The following is a 16,760-nucleotide window of genomic DNA, read 5'->3' on the forward strand; positions in this document are numbered from 1 at the left end:
CATATTTCAAAGGTACATCTCGATATCGATTACCTTTATCATACCAGCATGCAAGTGCACTTAACAACCCTTTATACTCGAGAAAATAATAATGGTGAGGGTAAAGGTTAGGGTCATCATGTGGTGAGGGTAAAGTGGATAAAGTTTCGGTTGAAAAGTCAAATGAAAGGATAACATTGGTCTGTTTTCCTAGAATTGCTTTAATATAAAAAAACCCCAGCTACGCATGCACCAGTGGATCCGTATCCGCAATGGAAGTCAGGGCATGGTATTCTCTTCCAAGAATTAAGTTTGAGTGAATACAAGTCAATGTGATAACTCACATCGAGTAAATACCCTGTTTCGTCTTGGGTAAAAGCCGAAACAAGATTCAGCACTTTGTAATCTTCAAATCTATGGTCAGACCACAATCCATATGACTCAATACAATAAGTGATGCAAGGATGGGATTCCATAAATGGCTTAGGCAAAATTTTATACCCACCCGTTGTTGGGTTCCAAAGAAGTTGATTGTCCGATTTTTCATCATAATAATGAAACAGACCATTACAAGTAGCCGTAGTGAAGTAATATTCTTGTTTAGCTAGAAAAGTGGGGATATATATGGAATACTTGGGTGAGAGGGTGCCATCCTCTTCAAGGGAATATGCAACAAAATAATCATTCCGATAAGAATCACAATAATTCACAAAAATGTCAGGCTTGGGCATAGGGGAGATGTCTAGTTGTAAGGTTGATGTAAATTTAGTCTCAGATATGTGAGGATCAGGTTCATAAGAGTAACCTACAAAGATGAAACATTATGCATATGAATTTTCCACATTAACTCTTTTTTCATCAATTTTTTCCTCTTTTCTTCATATGTACATATATCAAGATAAAAAAAAAGAAAAAAGGAAAATACAGTATAATAAAAAAAAATTGGAATTACCTTTCCAGCGATTTCTATCCAATTGATTTCCATTGTTCCTCCTCAAAGGAGGCGCTCCGTTGATTCTCTTATTAACGGCTAAATTCTATAAATGGGGTCTTCTACAAAAATGGTTCCACCAATAGGCTAGTTTTTTTTTTTTGTTTCTGTAAATAGGTGAAACGCATTCTAAGAATGCGTATCTCAAATACGCATTCTTAGAATGCGTATTTAAGCTCGGTTTTGTTCGCGATTAAAAAGAAAAAACGGAGTGGAGAAACGCATTCTTAGAATGCGTATTTGAAATACGCATTCTGAATGCGTATTTCAAATACGCATTCTAAGAATGCGTTTCTCCCCTTGATTAAAACTACGCCAGAACAGAATCGGGGGCAGAAGCATTCTGCCCTCTGCCTCCTTGCCCGCGAATCCCTTCCAAGAATGCCACATTTTCGTCCAATTCTTGCATAAATCGCCCAAATTCATCTAATTGTTTCTCCCTCAAGGTAAGTTACGTGCTTTCTTCTTAATTTAGCATTATATCCATAGTTTATGGTGAAAATTGTGATTCTAGGGTTTGTGGCTAAAAAAAAAATTTAAGGTTGTTGGTATAAATTGTATGTTCAATGTGTTGTTATTATACTAAGATTTGGTAAGTAGTGTCTTTTGAATTGTTAATTTGTAAGATTTGGTATATAGTTTATTTTTAATTATTTAAATTTTGAGATAAAGTTGTGTATGTATTGCAGGATTATGGACACAGAATCTATTTGTGTCCTTTTATATTGGGATGGAAGAATAGTACAAATTGGAGGAATTGGTTTGTCTTATGAGCCACCCGTGGCAAATGCATATCTTGTCTTAGATGAGTTTGTTCCATATAATGAGTTGGTTAGCAGAATATGTGATTGCATTGGAATCAATGTGAGTGAGTATATGATTAGTTTGACATGGAAACGTGCAATTCAAGTGGGTAATGGATATCATTTTGTGGGCGTTCGACTTTGCGATGCATATATGAGGGATATGTTTGCAACAGCTATTCAATCAGGTCAAATTGAGTTATTTGTTGACTATCAAGCTAATTTAGCACAACAACGTACTCCACATACGGTCATTGTCTATCAATCTAGAAGGGGACAACGACAAGTTCAAGATAGAGTACAATATGATGATGGGCCATCTGGACATAATGAAGTTAGTCACGATCCGGCTAATGTTGGGGATGATGGGCATGGTTTTGGAGATGATGGGCCTGGCTTTGGGGATGGTGGGTCTCGTTTTGGGGATGATGGGCATGGTTTTGGGGATGATGGGCCTGGCTTTGGGGATGGTGGGTCTCGTTTTGGGGATGGGGGACTATCTCCCCATAATGAAGTTAGTGACGATTCTGAATCTGAAGACCTTGTGTCAGAAAAATCAACAACCCCACCTGAATTGAGTGAAGAATCAGAAGCAAACCAAGATGCATCCGACAATGAGACATTGAATGTGCCTCGTAGGTACGTCCCAGTAGTCCCGCCAAGTGAGCAGGAGTATGAGCATCCAGGGTTATCTTATTTTCGTACTCTACCGACGACAGAAGGTAATTACTATGAAAGTAACCATGATGATTCCGAATCTAGCAGTTGGTTTTGGGATGAGAAGAATCCTACACGGATTGGGTTAGGAACCAAATTTGATACCAAGCTACAATTGAAGACTGCTGTTACTTTGTGGCATTTGGAGTCATCCACAAAAGAATACTACGTGGTGGAAAGTAAACCAACAAAGTGGAATGTGGAATGCAAAACTTTGAAGCCACCCAAAGAGTCGGAGAGCACGAGCTCAAATAGGAGACGACACAATCAAACAGGTTGTATTTGGAAACTTCGAGCAACATTGAGGAAGCACGACCGCAAATGGGAAATCAGACAATGGACTGATAGACACACTTGTGTAGGTAATCCCAACTCCAGGGACCACGCCAACGTCTCATCAGATATGGTGGCTTTGTGTGTTAAGCATCATATTCTAAAGGACCCCGGGTATACGCCTAATTCCATTATTGAGGATGTGAAGCAAAAGTATCATGTTGAAATATCCTACAAGAAAGCATGGTATGCCCGGAGGATGGCTATAGAGCTTGCTTTTGGTGGATGGGAGTCATCATTCGAAGATTTGCCTAGTTATATGATTGAGTTGCAGAAGCGCACCTGTGGAACAATTGTTGAGTGGCATCATGATGAACGACATAGTACCGAGACACGAAAGTTTTTCAAGTATGTATTTTGGGCATTCGGGCCGTGTGTGGAGGCTTTTCAGCTTTGCAAGCCAGTGCTAGCAGTTGACGGAACTCATTTGCGGGGCAGACTCAAAGGTAAACTTCTTTGCGCTGTTGGATTTGATGCAAACAAGAAGTGTTTACCTGTTGCTTATGCAATTGTTGATAATGAAACAAGTGATAGTTGGAATTGGTTTATGAAGTTAATCAAACTTCATGTTATGAAAGGCGATAGAGATGTTTGCATTATATCTGATAGACACCCGGGAATGTTGAATGCAATGGAGTCTGATATATGGGAACAACCACCCCGAGGAATACACCGATTTTGCTTAGTACATGTACGAAAAAATGTGTTGCAGCATCACAAGGGTGTGAGGGTGAAGGGTCTAGTGTGGAAAATGGGGATAGCCACAAAGGTGAGAAAATATTTCAGGAAAAGACGCCACCTAGGGAATGTTAGCCCAGAGGCAGTTGAGTACCTTGGGCGTATTGATGCAGAGCAATGGACAATGGCATACGACAAAGGTCGTAGATGGGGTGAAGCAACGACGAACATGGTAGAGGCATATAACAACGTCTTGAAAGGAGCCAGAGATCTACCTATTAGGGCTTGTATCGATTTAACATTTTGGAGAACAATTAAGTGGTTCCAGACAAGATCAACAGAAGCGGCACAATGCCAAACTGAGTTGACTCCGTGGGCGCATGACAAATTGACTGAAAATGATGCAAGAGGCCGAAAACATGTGGTTAGACGAGTCAACACTCTGGAGGGCAGGTATGATGTCTTATCGGAAGCACGATCCAAAGGGAAGGGTGGAAACTCTTATGAGGTCAAGTATTTGAGAAGAAGGTGTAGTTGTGGGAAATGGCAGATGTGGAGGTTGCCTTGTTCTCACGCTGCGGCAGTTGCTAGAGATCGAGGAGATAACATTCTACGCCTTGTGAGTAAGAACTATTTGAAGTCAAATTGGGTGAAACAGTATTCTTTTGGTTTTCGTTCACTTAGGCACCAGGACTACTGGGAGATACCACCATGGACATTGGAGTGTTCAGTGGGGCAATTTGTTCCTCGTTCTCGCGGTCGGTATAGAAAAGCAAGAATACAGAACCAGATGGACGAAAATGAACCTGATCAACCCAGGCGACAGAGGAGTTGCAAGATCTGTAGACAAGTAGGGCATGACAGGCGTAACTGCACAACGGGGAGCACTGTGTGATTTAGTTGGACTTTATTTACTACTATTTTGATTTAGTTGGACTTTATTTACTACTATTTTGATTTGGTTTGTAACTAGACATTATTTACTACTATTTGATGTTGTTGGTTTTTAACTAGACATTATTTACTACTATTTTGATTTAGTTGGACTTTATTTACTACTGACTTTATTTACTTATTTTGATTTAGTTGGACTTTATTTACTACTATTTTGATTTAGTTGGACTTTATTTACTACTATTTTGATTTAGTTTTTAACTAGACATTATTTACTACTATTTTGATTTAGTTGGACTTTATTTACTACTATTTTGATTTAGTTTTTAACTAGACATTATTTACTACTATTTTGATTTAGTTGGACTTTATTTACTACTATTTTGATTTAGTTGGACTTTATTTACTACTATTTTGATTTAGTTTTTAACTAGACATTATTTACTACTATTTTGATTTAGTTGGACTTTATTTACTACTATTTTGATTTAGTTGGACTTTATTTACTACTATTTTGATTTAGTTTTTTGGACTTTATTTACTACTATTTTGATTTAGTTGGACTTTATTTACTACTATTTGATGTTGTTGGTTTTTAACTAGACTTTATTTACTATGGAAGAATGGATTAAAAATTACATAAAATGTAGTTAAGTTGAATATCACAAATGTTTGCATCTAACAAACAACCACAAACTACTTGTAAGTACTTGGTGTAAACTTGATGGCAGCTACCCCTTTGGATGTACGCGAGGATGTTCTCCTAGTAAAGAATCTTGTTATATTCCGTGTCAATCCTCGTGTGGAGAGTGAAGAACTAGAAGCTGGCCCAGAAGCCGCCCCAGACTCATGACGAGCCTTTGTGCGTGACTCGCGCCAAGCTGTCTCACGTGCCTCATTGTCCTCAGCATCATCATTCACTTCAGCTTCATCCTCCTCAGCATCATCATCCTCCTCAGCCTCAACCTCCTCCTGTGTTTGTAATCTTACTCCAAAATATTCATCAAGGTTAACTTCAGAATAATATTCGTCACCCATCATCTGTGAACTTGATCCAGCATGCCAAGAAGCACGCGGTGGGTCACTGCATCCTCCGCCCATCTGCGAGAAACCTACATCCCGCCTATACCCTGGACCGCCAATACGGACACCAGGCCGTCCTTCGCGCCTAGCGTTGTGAATGATTGGTCTTGTAGTGTCAATCGCTGATCGCTGGGTAGGCACAAAATCAAGACGTTCAGTCTCCCCACATACTGTCATACAAGTCGACACCATGTTTAGAGCACGTTGGATGTCCTGATGATATGCCGTCTCAGATCCGCTAAGGCAGTGATACACATTGACCAACGTCTCCAACTGCACAGAAAAAAGACATTATTCTACTGATAATGCACTATAAAAACGACAAAAAAAAAATAAATATTACCATCATCGTATGTGTAGAGGCAGTCTCATGGATGCCTGGCTGGCCATGGATGCCGGGTCTAGTAATGTAAGTCACAGTGATTTTCCGAAACCAATTCATGTAGTCAGTATTCGAGGCATCTGGATACACCTGTTGTTCTATTTCTCCCCGGTTCCTCCAATACTGAACGTAGTAAGCATGATGAGTTAGCCAGTTTACGGATGACTTACCTCGCCTTGTACTTTCCCATCTCTCATAATTGTGGAATTGAGTCTCATTAAGAAAAATATGTTGGGGGTTTCCAAACTGTCGTGCAACTCGATGACCCAAATACGGCTCCACAATATGATAGCAAATGAGGTAGTTAGTGCACGCCCAAACATCCATCCCACGCGTGCACTCCTCTGGTAGAGGACGACGATCCAAATACGGCTCCCAAATAAACTGAAAAAAAAGGTTAAAGGGTTAAAAAAAGAAAAATATTCAACAAAGAAGATTACGAAATATTTTAAAAGTGACACCTGATTGTCGTGCAAATGAGCCAATTGTTCCCTATAATAACTTTGAACATGTTGCGGGGCTCTACCCACATTCAATCGCCCCCTCCACCTAATAATTCCAAAAAATTTAAAAATATTATAAACACGTGATATAGATAACTTAATGACATAGAATAAAGATGTAACTTACATTATTCCACATGGTGTCGTACCATCATACTCAACCCTATCAACTATCTCGGGTCGAATATTGGGTATCCTCTCCCAAGCCCACATCTGTAGAAGGGCCAATGGGCCACCGATATTTTTCTGCTTTTGACACGAAGCTTCACAAAGGTAGTGATATAAAGTGGCAAGCGCTGCTGCACCCCAACTAAGTTGTGAACACTGATTCTCGTCATCTAGTAATAGAATGTGGTGGAAGGGAATTTTTCTCCCCGAAGTGTCTGGGAGGATCAAACAACCTAGTAGGAGTAGCACAAATATACGTGCATGCTGCATGTAATAATACTCGGGTAGATCGTCGTCAAGACGGTGTCTAACAACATCCTTCAGTGTAGTGGCATTAAATCCCCCCAACTTCAATTCAGCTTGACTAGGTTCTATACCTAAAAGCGACAAACACGTATCCACCCAGTACTCTCTCGTGTGGTTCACTTGTGTAAGGATAACTGGTTCACCATCAACCCTTAAACCCCAAAGCATCTCGACATCTTGAAGGGTCACTGTAGCTTCACCAACTGGAAGGTGAAACGTGTGTGTCTCGGGACGCCACCTCTCAATTAATGCCCCAATAAGTGAAGCGTCCAACATTTTTGGCTTTCCACAACGGTACACGCCACCAAAACCCATCCGCTCTATATGCCCCAACACTCGGTCATGCATTGGAGCTTGAAAAATGTTATTATCCAATTTGCGTGGTTGAAAGGTGTCGGTATCATTCCCAGAGATTATACTTTCAGTTATATGATGCGGTTGCAAGTAAAGTACGCTCGGGTCTTCGGGACCACAATACAAAGGGGACGGTCCAGTTGATGATGATGCCATTGCTAAAAAAATTGAACATGCACAAATACATACTACTCAGTAACATATTTGTTTAGCTTAAAAAACCAACACAAAATTTTAATACCTACAATTTTATGAAATGGAATTTTTCCTCCTCAACTCAAACAATGAAACCCAAAGATTGTTTTTTTTACTCTTTCCAATTCCACCATTAATTTCATGTATGAAGTGAGTTAGCTTGTTCTATTTGCCATTCAAATCTCAATTAAAGAATCAATTCAAATATACTAAAAACGAAGCTTCATCATCAACTAACAATGCACAATAAAGACAATTACAAACTTAATCTCACAATGCACACATTCTTGTTTCAATTCTTCCAAAAAAATAAACCAATTACAAACCAATTACAAAAGATTGCACAAACCCTAACCAAAGGGGAAACAAGGATAGAGGCTGAGGTAATACATACCGTGGGGGGGAGAGCGGCGGCGGCGGCGGCAGGTCGACGGGAGGAGCGGCGGCGGCGGCGACGAGGCAGCAGAATCGAAGAATGCGTTATGGAATGCCTTCTGCCCAATTTAATTCAAGTTAGAAACGCATTCTTAGAATGCGTATTTCATAATTTTGACTTTTCTGGGTTGACTGCCGATTTAGCTTTGTTGCGCATTCTAAGAATGCGTATTTGAAATACGCATTCTAAGAATGCGTATTTCAAATACGCATTCTTAGAATGCGCAACACCTATTTACAGAAATAAAAAAAAACTAGCCTATTGGTGGAACCATTTTTGTAGAATTGCCCATTTATAGAATTTAGCCAAGGCACGAATTTCACGAATTTACTAAGAAGAGGCGTCGATTTTAGGTTTTTTGAGAGGGTGAGAGGTTTTATTCTGATTTTACCCAAAATAAGTAGATTTACCTTCTTTTATAGTACTACTCCATATATGTACAACTATTGAATTGGGCCATGAAAAATGAGGGCCCAAAACACGTTAAACTTTAATTTGCAAAAATGAATTGGGCATTGAAAAATGAGGGCCCAAATCACACGATTATTTATCCAAACTATTACCAATAGCCTAGAAAATGGGTTTATTGTGGTCAAACCCGGGTGTTTCTAAAAAAAGTCAACTTTTTTAAGGGCTGGCAAAAAATTATAATTCCATCGATTTTATTTTCCATGCACGTGTAAAAAAAAATTGCGACTGGTGTCTTTCGAAATAATGTATCAAGAACCGGTGTCTTTCTAATTTTACTCAAACTGTTTATGTAGTACTATTTCTATTCTTTTATATAAATTTTAAAATTACTTTAATATTTTCTAAATGATTTATTAATTGATGACATAATAACAACAATAATAAATAATATAATAAATCTGATTCCTACTATAATTATACATGTAAAGTTATTTATTATGATGATGATTACAATTAAATAAGTATATTTCATAATTTAAAATATGACATAATCCACGATTTTAGGCATTAAATATAATTCATAATTAAGTAATGTAATTATAAACAAACAAGCGTAAGAAAGAATATTAAAATATATGCTAATCTGCAGAAATAACTCAAGAGTTACGAAGCAGAGCCGCGCTGATTTTAGGTTTTAAGAGAGAGATTTCTTTCTGATTTTACCAAAATAAGTAAAGTATTAGTGCTACTACAGTAAATTAGATTTCTTTCTGATTTATTTGTTAATATAATTAGTGGAACATTGGAGTTTTTTAGACATATATCTACAATAAAAAATCCTACTACTACGTCTTTTACTTTAATCATACTAAATTAGTGGTACTACTTTTTTATTTTAAAATTTTTAGGAGATTATAACTAAAATTAATGATAAAAAGTTGTGTTGTAACTGAAATTTATTGAAAATTAAATGATTTATATAATTAATAATGATGAACTCGGTCCACTTGCCATCTTCTTCACGAAAAATTGGGTACGCGGTCCTGAAATTAATATTTACTAATATTTTGTAATATTCCCCTCTTTGGCTCTTTCTATCAATTTCACCAAATTATGAATTACCCAATAAAATTGTTTGAAAAATCTTAAAATTTAACTCGCACACCTCATCTTTCATCTCTAAATTCAACTCTCAATGTGAAAGTGTGAATAATTGTGTCTGCATTTATCAATCATATCCAAAGCACACAGACACAAATTTTGACCAAAAACTCAATAATTGTTACTTTTTTTTTAAAAACATTGTATAAAGAATCCAGCCCTAGATATTATAATGTAGTCGGTTAAATATACTATATTTGCAAGTATCTTTATTATGAACTTAGTTATTCAACTTGTATTATTTCCACGCGTCTATATGTAATATATTTTGATGTACGTAGATAAATTGCAATCAGTTAATAAAATAAACAGAGGGGCAACCTGGTAATTTTCGGTTAATGAATAACAAAATGAAACATGGAACATTTATAAGGCCTCATACGTCATATTTGCCACTTGCTTTGCAAAGTCAATTCTTATAATTAATTATATTTTTTTCGTAAGTGCTACCCCGTCATCTTTATTACTTTGAAGTTGTCTTATTTGCATCATTTTATTTCTTCGCCTATATCCATATCGTTGTATGTTGTTATATATGAACGTTACTAACATTATTATTATTATTAGTATTATTATTATTATTATTATTAGTATTATTATTATTATTATTATTATTATTATTATTATTATTATTATTATTATTATATGCTCATGGTTTGTAAAGTAAGTTTAACATAAATTTCAAATTTTTATATAATTGGAGTACAATATATTAAATTTATTATTAATCTTAAGAATAATGATAAATGTCTTAAAAAATGAAATATTTATTATATTGAGAACGACTTAACAATATAGAAATTATATTAAATTATTAGAAGAAAGTAGTCACGTCGCCTCGCTAGATTTATTAGTCATTTGGCATAAAAAAGTCATCTTTGGCGTTATTGTCAATGTGTATTATTCGAATAATAATTCGAACAAAACACTCAATTGCAATGCATTATTCCCACATTATAATATTGCAAACTAAATTTTTGATGCAACTCTATTAATCTTCGTTTAATTTTGTGCCGGTGGATAATATCGCATTTTGATATTTTGGTAACTATAATTTCAAAATCTTTTTATTTATTTATTTTAATTAATAAACAATTATACTTCCATCCAATTATATATCTATTCACTAATTTTTAAACCAATTCAAAACAACTATTTAAATCAGAATAGTGCATGAGAGTATAATTTATCTATCATCATAATCTTGTATTTCTTTTGTCTTCTTTGAATCCTTCTAGGGAAATTTCTTCAAATATTCAAACTTGTTGTACGTAGTCAGCTCTTCATGACGAAGACTAATTTTAAAATAAGATCCTAGCAACTCAATAATTAATAAATAATTATGTTCACTAATAAGTAATTAACATGCTCAGCCTAATTTTAATACATGATGCTAACAACCCTATAAAATAATTTTGTTAGCTAATGATTAGTAAACATGTTCAGCTTTGTAGGGTCGTCACATGTATATAAATGTAAATGGCGTGCTTCTTCACACTTCACTGTCTTCGCTAATCGCATTACAAAATTGATTATTTGAAAATGCATGCTATCCACATTCAACATGTATTTTATAATTGAGTAATAATTCATCTATATATTTTAATTTATTTTCCACAGTTCATGTAATCGACTATAAAAAGGTGATCTCCTCTTGCATAATTTCCCAACAAATCAAAAGCTATAATCAACCTTTTGTACACACAAAAAGCAAACAATGTCTCTCAAACAAAGTGTTTCTTTCAGCCCTTTGGTGGAATTAACCACTACAAAGTTTAGCAACAAAAGCAAACTTCCAAATTTATTTTTTGGTAAGTCAAAATCAAGAAATAGTGGGAAAATTAGTTTCAGCCATAATGGTTATCCCTACTTCACTGCTCCCCGCCACCCTCTTGAATCCGAACTGCCAACGAAGTGCGGCGAGCTGCCTCCGATGCCAACGGAGTCAGACGTCGGGATCGGGATCGATAGCTTCTTCGAGGGGAAGAACATTTTCATTACCGGTGGAACTGGTCTTCTTGGAAAAAGTATGTTAATTACTACTAATTTTTCCATGTTCTTTTTTTTTTTTTTCAAATTAATTTTTTTCTTGTTAATAGTACTGTATATAATTTTTTTTTAATTGAAAAAATTGTTGCAGCTTTGATAGAAAAGTTACTGAGATCAACATCCCTAGGAAAAATCTTCGTACTTGTTAAGGCAGGTGATAAGGAGGCTGCGGTTGAAAGACTAACAAAAGAGGTATATATATATGCTTTCTTTTCTCTAAAATTTTATTTTTACGTATTTAATAAACCCTAATTGAGCAAATGAAATTACTTAGTATAGTACTCTAGGAATGTAATTAAGGCATTAACCTATATAAACGTCAGAATCTTGATTGGTTGCAAAATCATAATAAATCAATTGTTTGGTAAATTTACAGACAAAATTTTATAACTAGTGGAGTAGTACTAATATGCTGATTTTTTTTTTTTTCAGATTATGAACTCGGATTTGTTCGTATGTTTACGAGAGAAACATGGGAGCACATACGAAGAATATGTAAAATCTAAGTTGATACCAATTGTTGGAAATATTTGTGAGCCAAATATTGGAATGGATATAAACTCCGCAAACAAAATCATGGAGGAAGTGGATGTGATAGTAGAATCAGCAGCTAGCACAACATTAAATGACAGGTTAATTAGTTACAAACATTTAATTAATTTCTTTTCATTCAAATATATATGTAGTACTTATCTTTAATTTCTCATATACAGGTACGATTTTCTACTTGATATAAACGTGAATGCTCCTCTACGCCTCATGAGGTTCGCCAAGAAATGCAAGAATCTCAAGCTTTTTGTGCATATTTCCACTGGTAAATATGTTTCGAATATAATTAATCTACTCTATATATATATGGATGAGGAGGAATTATTTACAAATTTTATTAATTAATTGCAGCTTATGTTAATGGAATAAGAGAAGGGATAATCTACGAAAAACCTTTGATCATGGGAGAAAATGGGAGAAAACATGACGACAACGATGAGATTTCTTCATCCTTGTTTCCTTTAGATTTGACGGATGAGATGAACTTGGCCATGAAGGCGTGCATCGCGTCAAAGGAACACGATACCACGAAAGAGCTCAAGAGGCTTGGCCTAGAACGGTACGTACTTAATTGGTGAAGTGGTGATTAAATAAATATATTAAAGTAGCTGATGAAGTAATTTTTTTTTTTCAATGTTCGTCACTGATTGCAGGGCTGCATACTATGGATGGTACAACGCGTATCATATGACGAAGGCGATGGGGGAAATGGTCCTTAACGAAACCAGGCAAGATGTCCCACTGCTTATCCTGAGGCCGTCGGTCGTGGAGAGTTGCTACAAGGCGCCAGTTCCTGGATGGATCCAAGGAAATAGGTAAATGAATTATTTTATTTTTATTCAAATACTATAGTACAAGAAAATGCATATAATTATTTGTGACTTGAGTAATCTTACATGTATAAATTATGGATTTCAGGATGTATGACCCGGTAATAATTTCGTACGGGAAAGGACAACTTCCGGCTTATCTAGCTGATCCCGATCTGCACACAGACATTGTAAGTACAAATCATGATATAAGGGCAAATATGTCCATAATTGAATTTTCAAGAATAGAAAAAATCTTACAAGTTTGTTACGAATGTATGAATTTAGGTTCCAGTAGACTATGTGGCGAACACGACGATTGCAGCTATTGCGAAGCATGGAATCCCGAGAAAGGCTGAAGTTAATGTGTACCACGTGGCAACTGACTTTGTGAACCCTCTAAGATTTAATGAAATGTTCGAATATATATACGAGCATTTTAGGGCATACCCTTTAGTTGAATCTGAAAATATAGTGAAAATGAGGATGTTCGACCAGTTTAGTGACTTGTCCAAATACTTGAGAGATCGAGTATCCGAGCGAAATGCAGTACTTGGCGAGGACGCGAAGGTTCGGAAACAAAACAAGGCAAGAGTTGCTTATGCAGAGCAACTATGCAAGATGTATGAGTTCATAGGATTCTTCAAAGCTAGGTATGAGAATATATTAATTAATCATGTTGAACAGATTAATTTGTCGTTTTGTTTAATTCCTTTAGTGTTGTTGTTGGATGCGCCATTTATAACAATGTGTTTGTGCACACGCAGGTTCCATACCGGTAATACTAGGGCTTTATTGGAAGAGATGTCGGAAGAGGAGAGAGAGGTGTACGAAGTGGATGCGACAAAGATAGACTGGAACAAGTATTTTGTGGATATTCATATTCATGGTTTGAGAAAACATGTGGTCAACGGCACTAGACTCTCTGTCTAATTAAGGAGACTTTATGATTGATTAGACATACCACATGAAGTGTGTCCATACTCACTCAATGAATGTACCTTGTATTTTAAAGTGTTGGTATATATAATGTCTGTGTATTAATATGATGTAATAATATATAAAATATTAATGTATTATTACTAATTTACTATTTACTCTTATTCAATAATTAATTTTAAGAGATAATTGGTCTTGGTGCTTTGTCTGTTTCTTTATTTATTTTTGAGTGAGGTGTTTTATAGTTTTTTTTTTTAAATGCCTGATCTCGTTAAAAATACATGAGTTTAAGATAACTCGATATTTTAAAAGAATGTATTCAGTTCAGCAAACTACATCTCTAGATCTATATATGATTTTGTAAATATACGAGAAATTTGTGTACTCATTGACAAGCTATATTTATTAATGTTGTTGTAAAAGATTATTATTATTATTATTATTATTATTATTATTACATGTATCATAATTAAAATTAATTAAAAACCTAGTTTGCATACACACACACACTAAATAACTAGTAAGTTTTAATTAGCTGAGAATATATTATAGCGATTATATAACAACTTGAGACGATTGATGAAGATTACCATTGTAAATTATATCTACGGAGTGACAACTTTGGTAAACTACTGTTAATAATGTTATAGTAAATACTATCTTAACGATAAGCGCCCGTGGCCTAATGGATAAGGCGTTTGACTTCTAATCAAGCGATTGTGGGTTCGAGTCCCACCGGGCGTGCTTAGCTTTTTCAAGTTTTTGTGATATGCATAAAATAATGAATTTCGTGGGATCTAATTATTTTTACTAAGAACACATAATAATGTTAACGTGCATGATTAAGAACCAAAATATATTTTAATTGATATTTAAATTTATATGTTGTATTGATATGATAATTTTAATACACATAATCGAAAGTTATTAGTTAATATTATACATTAATTAGCACACTAACTTAACCCTATACTTTGTCTTTTGTTATAAAATAAGATAAGATTGTTATTAGAACAAAAAATTTTGTCACAGTTTATGAATATATTTTCATAAATTAATTGAAATATAATTTTCAGAAAAACTAATACTTTCCACTAAAAATTTACTTAGTTTTATTTGAATGATAACATCAAGTACGCCTTTTAAATTTAAGTTAATTTTTATTAAAATAGGATAAATAAAATCTAAATATAACTTCTTTCCATCCAAAAAAAAACATAAGCGAAAAATACCATCTTTCCAATTGATTATCGATGACGACGACGATATTGCGTTCAATTGATGCTGGTAGGGTTTTCGCACAGAATTGATTATCGAAAAACTCTAATTACAGTCCCATGTTAATTGGATTTATGGCCTTTTTGGTGGGACCTTTTTATTCATTCCACTGAATATATATTCTGAAAAAGAAATAATATTTTAAATCTCATACTCCTAATCAAAAGAAAAATACGTACGTTGAACAATATTAAGTATTCTAAACTAATAGTATATCAAAATCAACACACGATAACAATTACTATTACTTAAACATCTTCTTCTTTCTCAGGGCGTCTGCATCAGTATTTTCATCTATTCTTTGGAAGACTTATGTGTTGTCTTCATTATCTCCATCTGTTCTTCGGAAGGAATGATCAGTTTAATGCGTTCTATCTCGTGTTTTCTTCGGGCGTCTCTTACATACCTTCTACATGGCATCAAGTCCAGGTTAGCTTTACCATTTTTTGGATATTTTAATAAACTCGACCTTCACTTCTTTGATTACTGTTGCACCGAGAATCTTGCGGGTCTCTAGTTTTATAGTAATGTTCGCACGTTTCCTTCCAATAAACTTCCCGAACAAATGCAGATTTTCTAGGCCTGGGGAAACGATTTTCGGTTCTCGGTTAACCGAAAACCGATTATTAAGATTAAGGTTCGGTTCTGGTTATTAAGTTTAAGTTAATCTCGGTTCCGGTTCTAACCGAGACCCAAAAGGTTAGAACCGAATAGCCGGTATTTTCTAAATATTTAATTTTTATATATATTTTTAATTTTATTATTTAGGTTTTATAAAAGTAAAAATTAGTTTTATGAATGATGTTGGTTTATATTGGTTTTGGACTTATTTTTGTAGACTTTGTTTGAATTTTGGTTTTTGATGATGGAATAGAATCATGGTTTTTGTCCTTTTGATTTCATGACTTATTATTTAATGTAATTATATTGCACTTGAGTTCGGTTCCTTCGGTAGAACCGAAGACTGAACCGATTGGTTCCTCGAGGAACCGAACCGACAAAGGGTTCGGTTTCGGTTCTGGGTTTTGGAAAAAATGGGAGTCGGTTAACCGACTAATCGGTTCGGTCAGAACCGAACCGACCGAATTCCCACTCCTAAGATTTTCAAGAACCTTTTCCATATTTGTCAACGCATCAAACATCGATATGGGAATTCCAACTGGATTATTGACACTTGAATAAAAAGAAATTAAAATATTTGAGTAACAACAGAAAATTATAATTATAAAATTATAAAACTATAATCACTAGTACTTACTCTCACTGGAAATTTCAAATATTGCATATTAAAGGGCAAACCCATAATATAGATACATAGGCCCCTCAATTCCTATTGGAAAACCATGTTTCTTCCATTGACGTTTCAGGTTTCAGATGAATGCCTCCTCACAATTTGGTTTCTTTAAATTAGGCCACATGGCTAATATTACATCCTCGCAGATTTTTTACGTCTATGAAATTCTTTTTTGGTTAGATACAAATATTTATAGAAAAATAATTAATATTATTGCATGGATGGCACAGTTACTTACTCTTCTGATCACTCTCTCTTGAAAAAGTCTATCACGTGTCTCTTATGAAGCAGCGGCAGCGGCTGTTGCATCAGAGACTGTTAGAGTTTGTATACTAGAAATCACGTTTCGAGTGATTGAATACTGTAAAACTCTTATTTTATTTTCCAATAAATAAAACAGATTATTTTTGTCATAATGTTGTTATGTTTTACATTTAATGGATGTTAA

At 34.9% G+C, this 16,760-nt stretch overlaps 2 protein-coding genes and 1 non-coding gene across 3 annotated transcripts; 2 read left to right on the top strand and 1 right to left on the bottom strand.

The window, feature by feature from the left end:
* Positions 1-5,091: 5,091 nt before the first annotated feature.
* On the bottom strand, positions 5,092-7,347 carry LOC125220646 (serine/threonine-protein phosphatase 7 long form homolog). Its single transcript, XM_048122799.1, has 4 exons — positions 6,491-7,347; positions 6,322-6,409; positions 5,822-6,244; positions 5,092-5,751 (listed from the first exon to the last, which is right to left on the bottom strand). The coding sequence occupies exons 1-4, from the start codon at positions 7,345-7,347 to the stop codon at positions 5,092-5,094; spliced, it is 2,028 nt and encodes a 675-aa protein (XP_047978756.1).
* A 3,721-nt stretch (positions 7,348-11,068) lies between these two features.
* On the top strand, positions 11,069-13,904 carry LOC125223969 (fatty acyl-CoA reductase 2, chloroplastic-like). Its single transcript, XM_048127293.1, has 9 exons — positions 11,069-11,421; positions 11,535-11,635; positions 11,876-12,075; positions 12,157-12,257; positions 12,344-12,551; positions 12,646-12,807; positions 12,911-12,992; positions 13,090-13,454; positions 13,569-13,904. Exons 1-9 carry the CDS (start codon positions 11,112-11,114, stop codon positions 13,732-13,734), a joined length of 1,695 nt encoding a protein of 564 aa, XP_047983250.1. The 5' UTR covers positions 11,069-11,111; the 3' UTR covers positions 13,735-13,904.
* A 507-nt stretch (positions 13,905-14,411) lies between these two features.
* Positions 14,412-14,484, top strand: TRNAR-UCU. Its single transcript has one exon. It is a non-coding gene; the product is annotated as a tRNA-Arg (tRNA).
* Positions 14,485-16,760: the final 2,276 nt, after the last annotated feature.

The sequence above is a fragment of the Salvia hispanica genome, chromosome 4 (genome assembly GCF_023119035.1).
Source record: "Salvia hispanica cultivar TCC Black 2014 chromosome 4, UniMelb_Shisp_WGS_1.0, whole genome shotgun sequence".
Lineage (NCBI taxonomy): Eukaryota > Viridiplantae > Streptophyta > Magnoliopsida > Lamiales > Lamiaceae > Salvia > Salvia hispanica.

Coding starts and splice junctions, on each gene's coding strand:
- LOC125220646 (XM_048122799.1), bottom strand. CDS start 7,347: ATGGCATCATCATCAACTGGACCGTCCCCTTTGTATTGTGGTCCCGAA. Junction 6,410..6,490: donor ACGACACCATGTGGAATAAT/GTAAGTTACATC, acceptor TGGAATTATTAG/GTGGAGGGGGCGATTGAATG. Junction 5,752..5,821: donor CCTCTACACATACGATGATG/GTAATATTTATT, acceptor TTTTCTGTGCAG/TTGGAGACGTTGGTCAATGT.
- LOC125223969 (XM_048127293.1), top strand. CDS start 11,112: ATGTCTCTCAAACAAAGTGTTTCTTTCAGCCCTTTGGTGGAATTAACC. Junction 12,258..12,343: donor TTTTGTGCATATTTCCACTG/GTAAATATGTTT, acceptor AATTAATTGCAG/CTTATGTTAATGGAATAAGA. Junction 13,455..13,568: donor ATAGGATTCTTCAAAGCTAG/GTATGAGAATAT, acceptor GTGCACACGCAG/GTTCCATACCGGTAATACTA.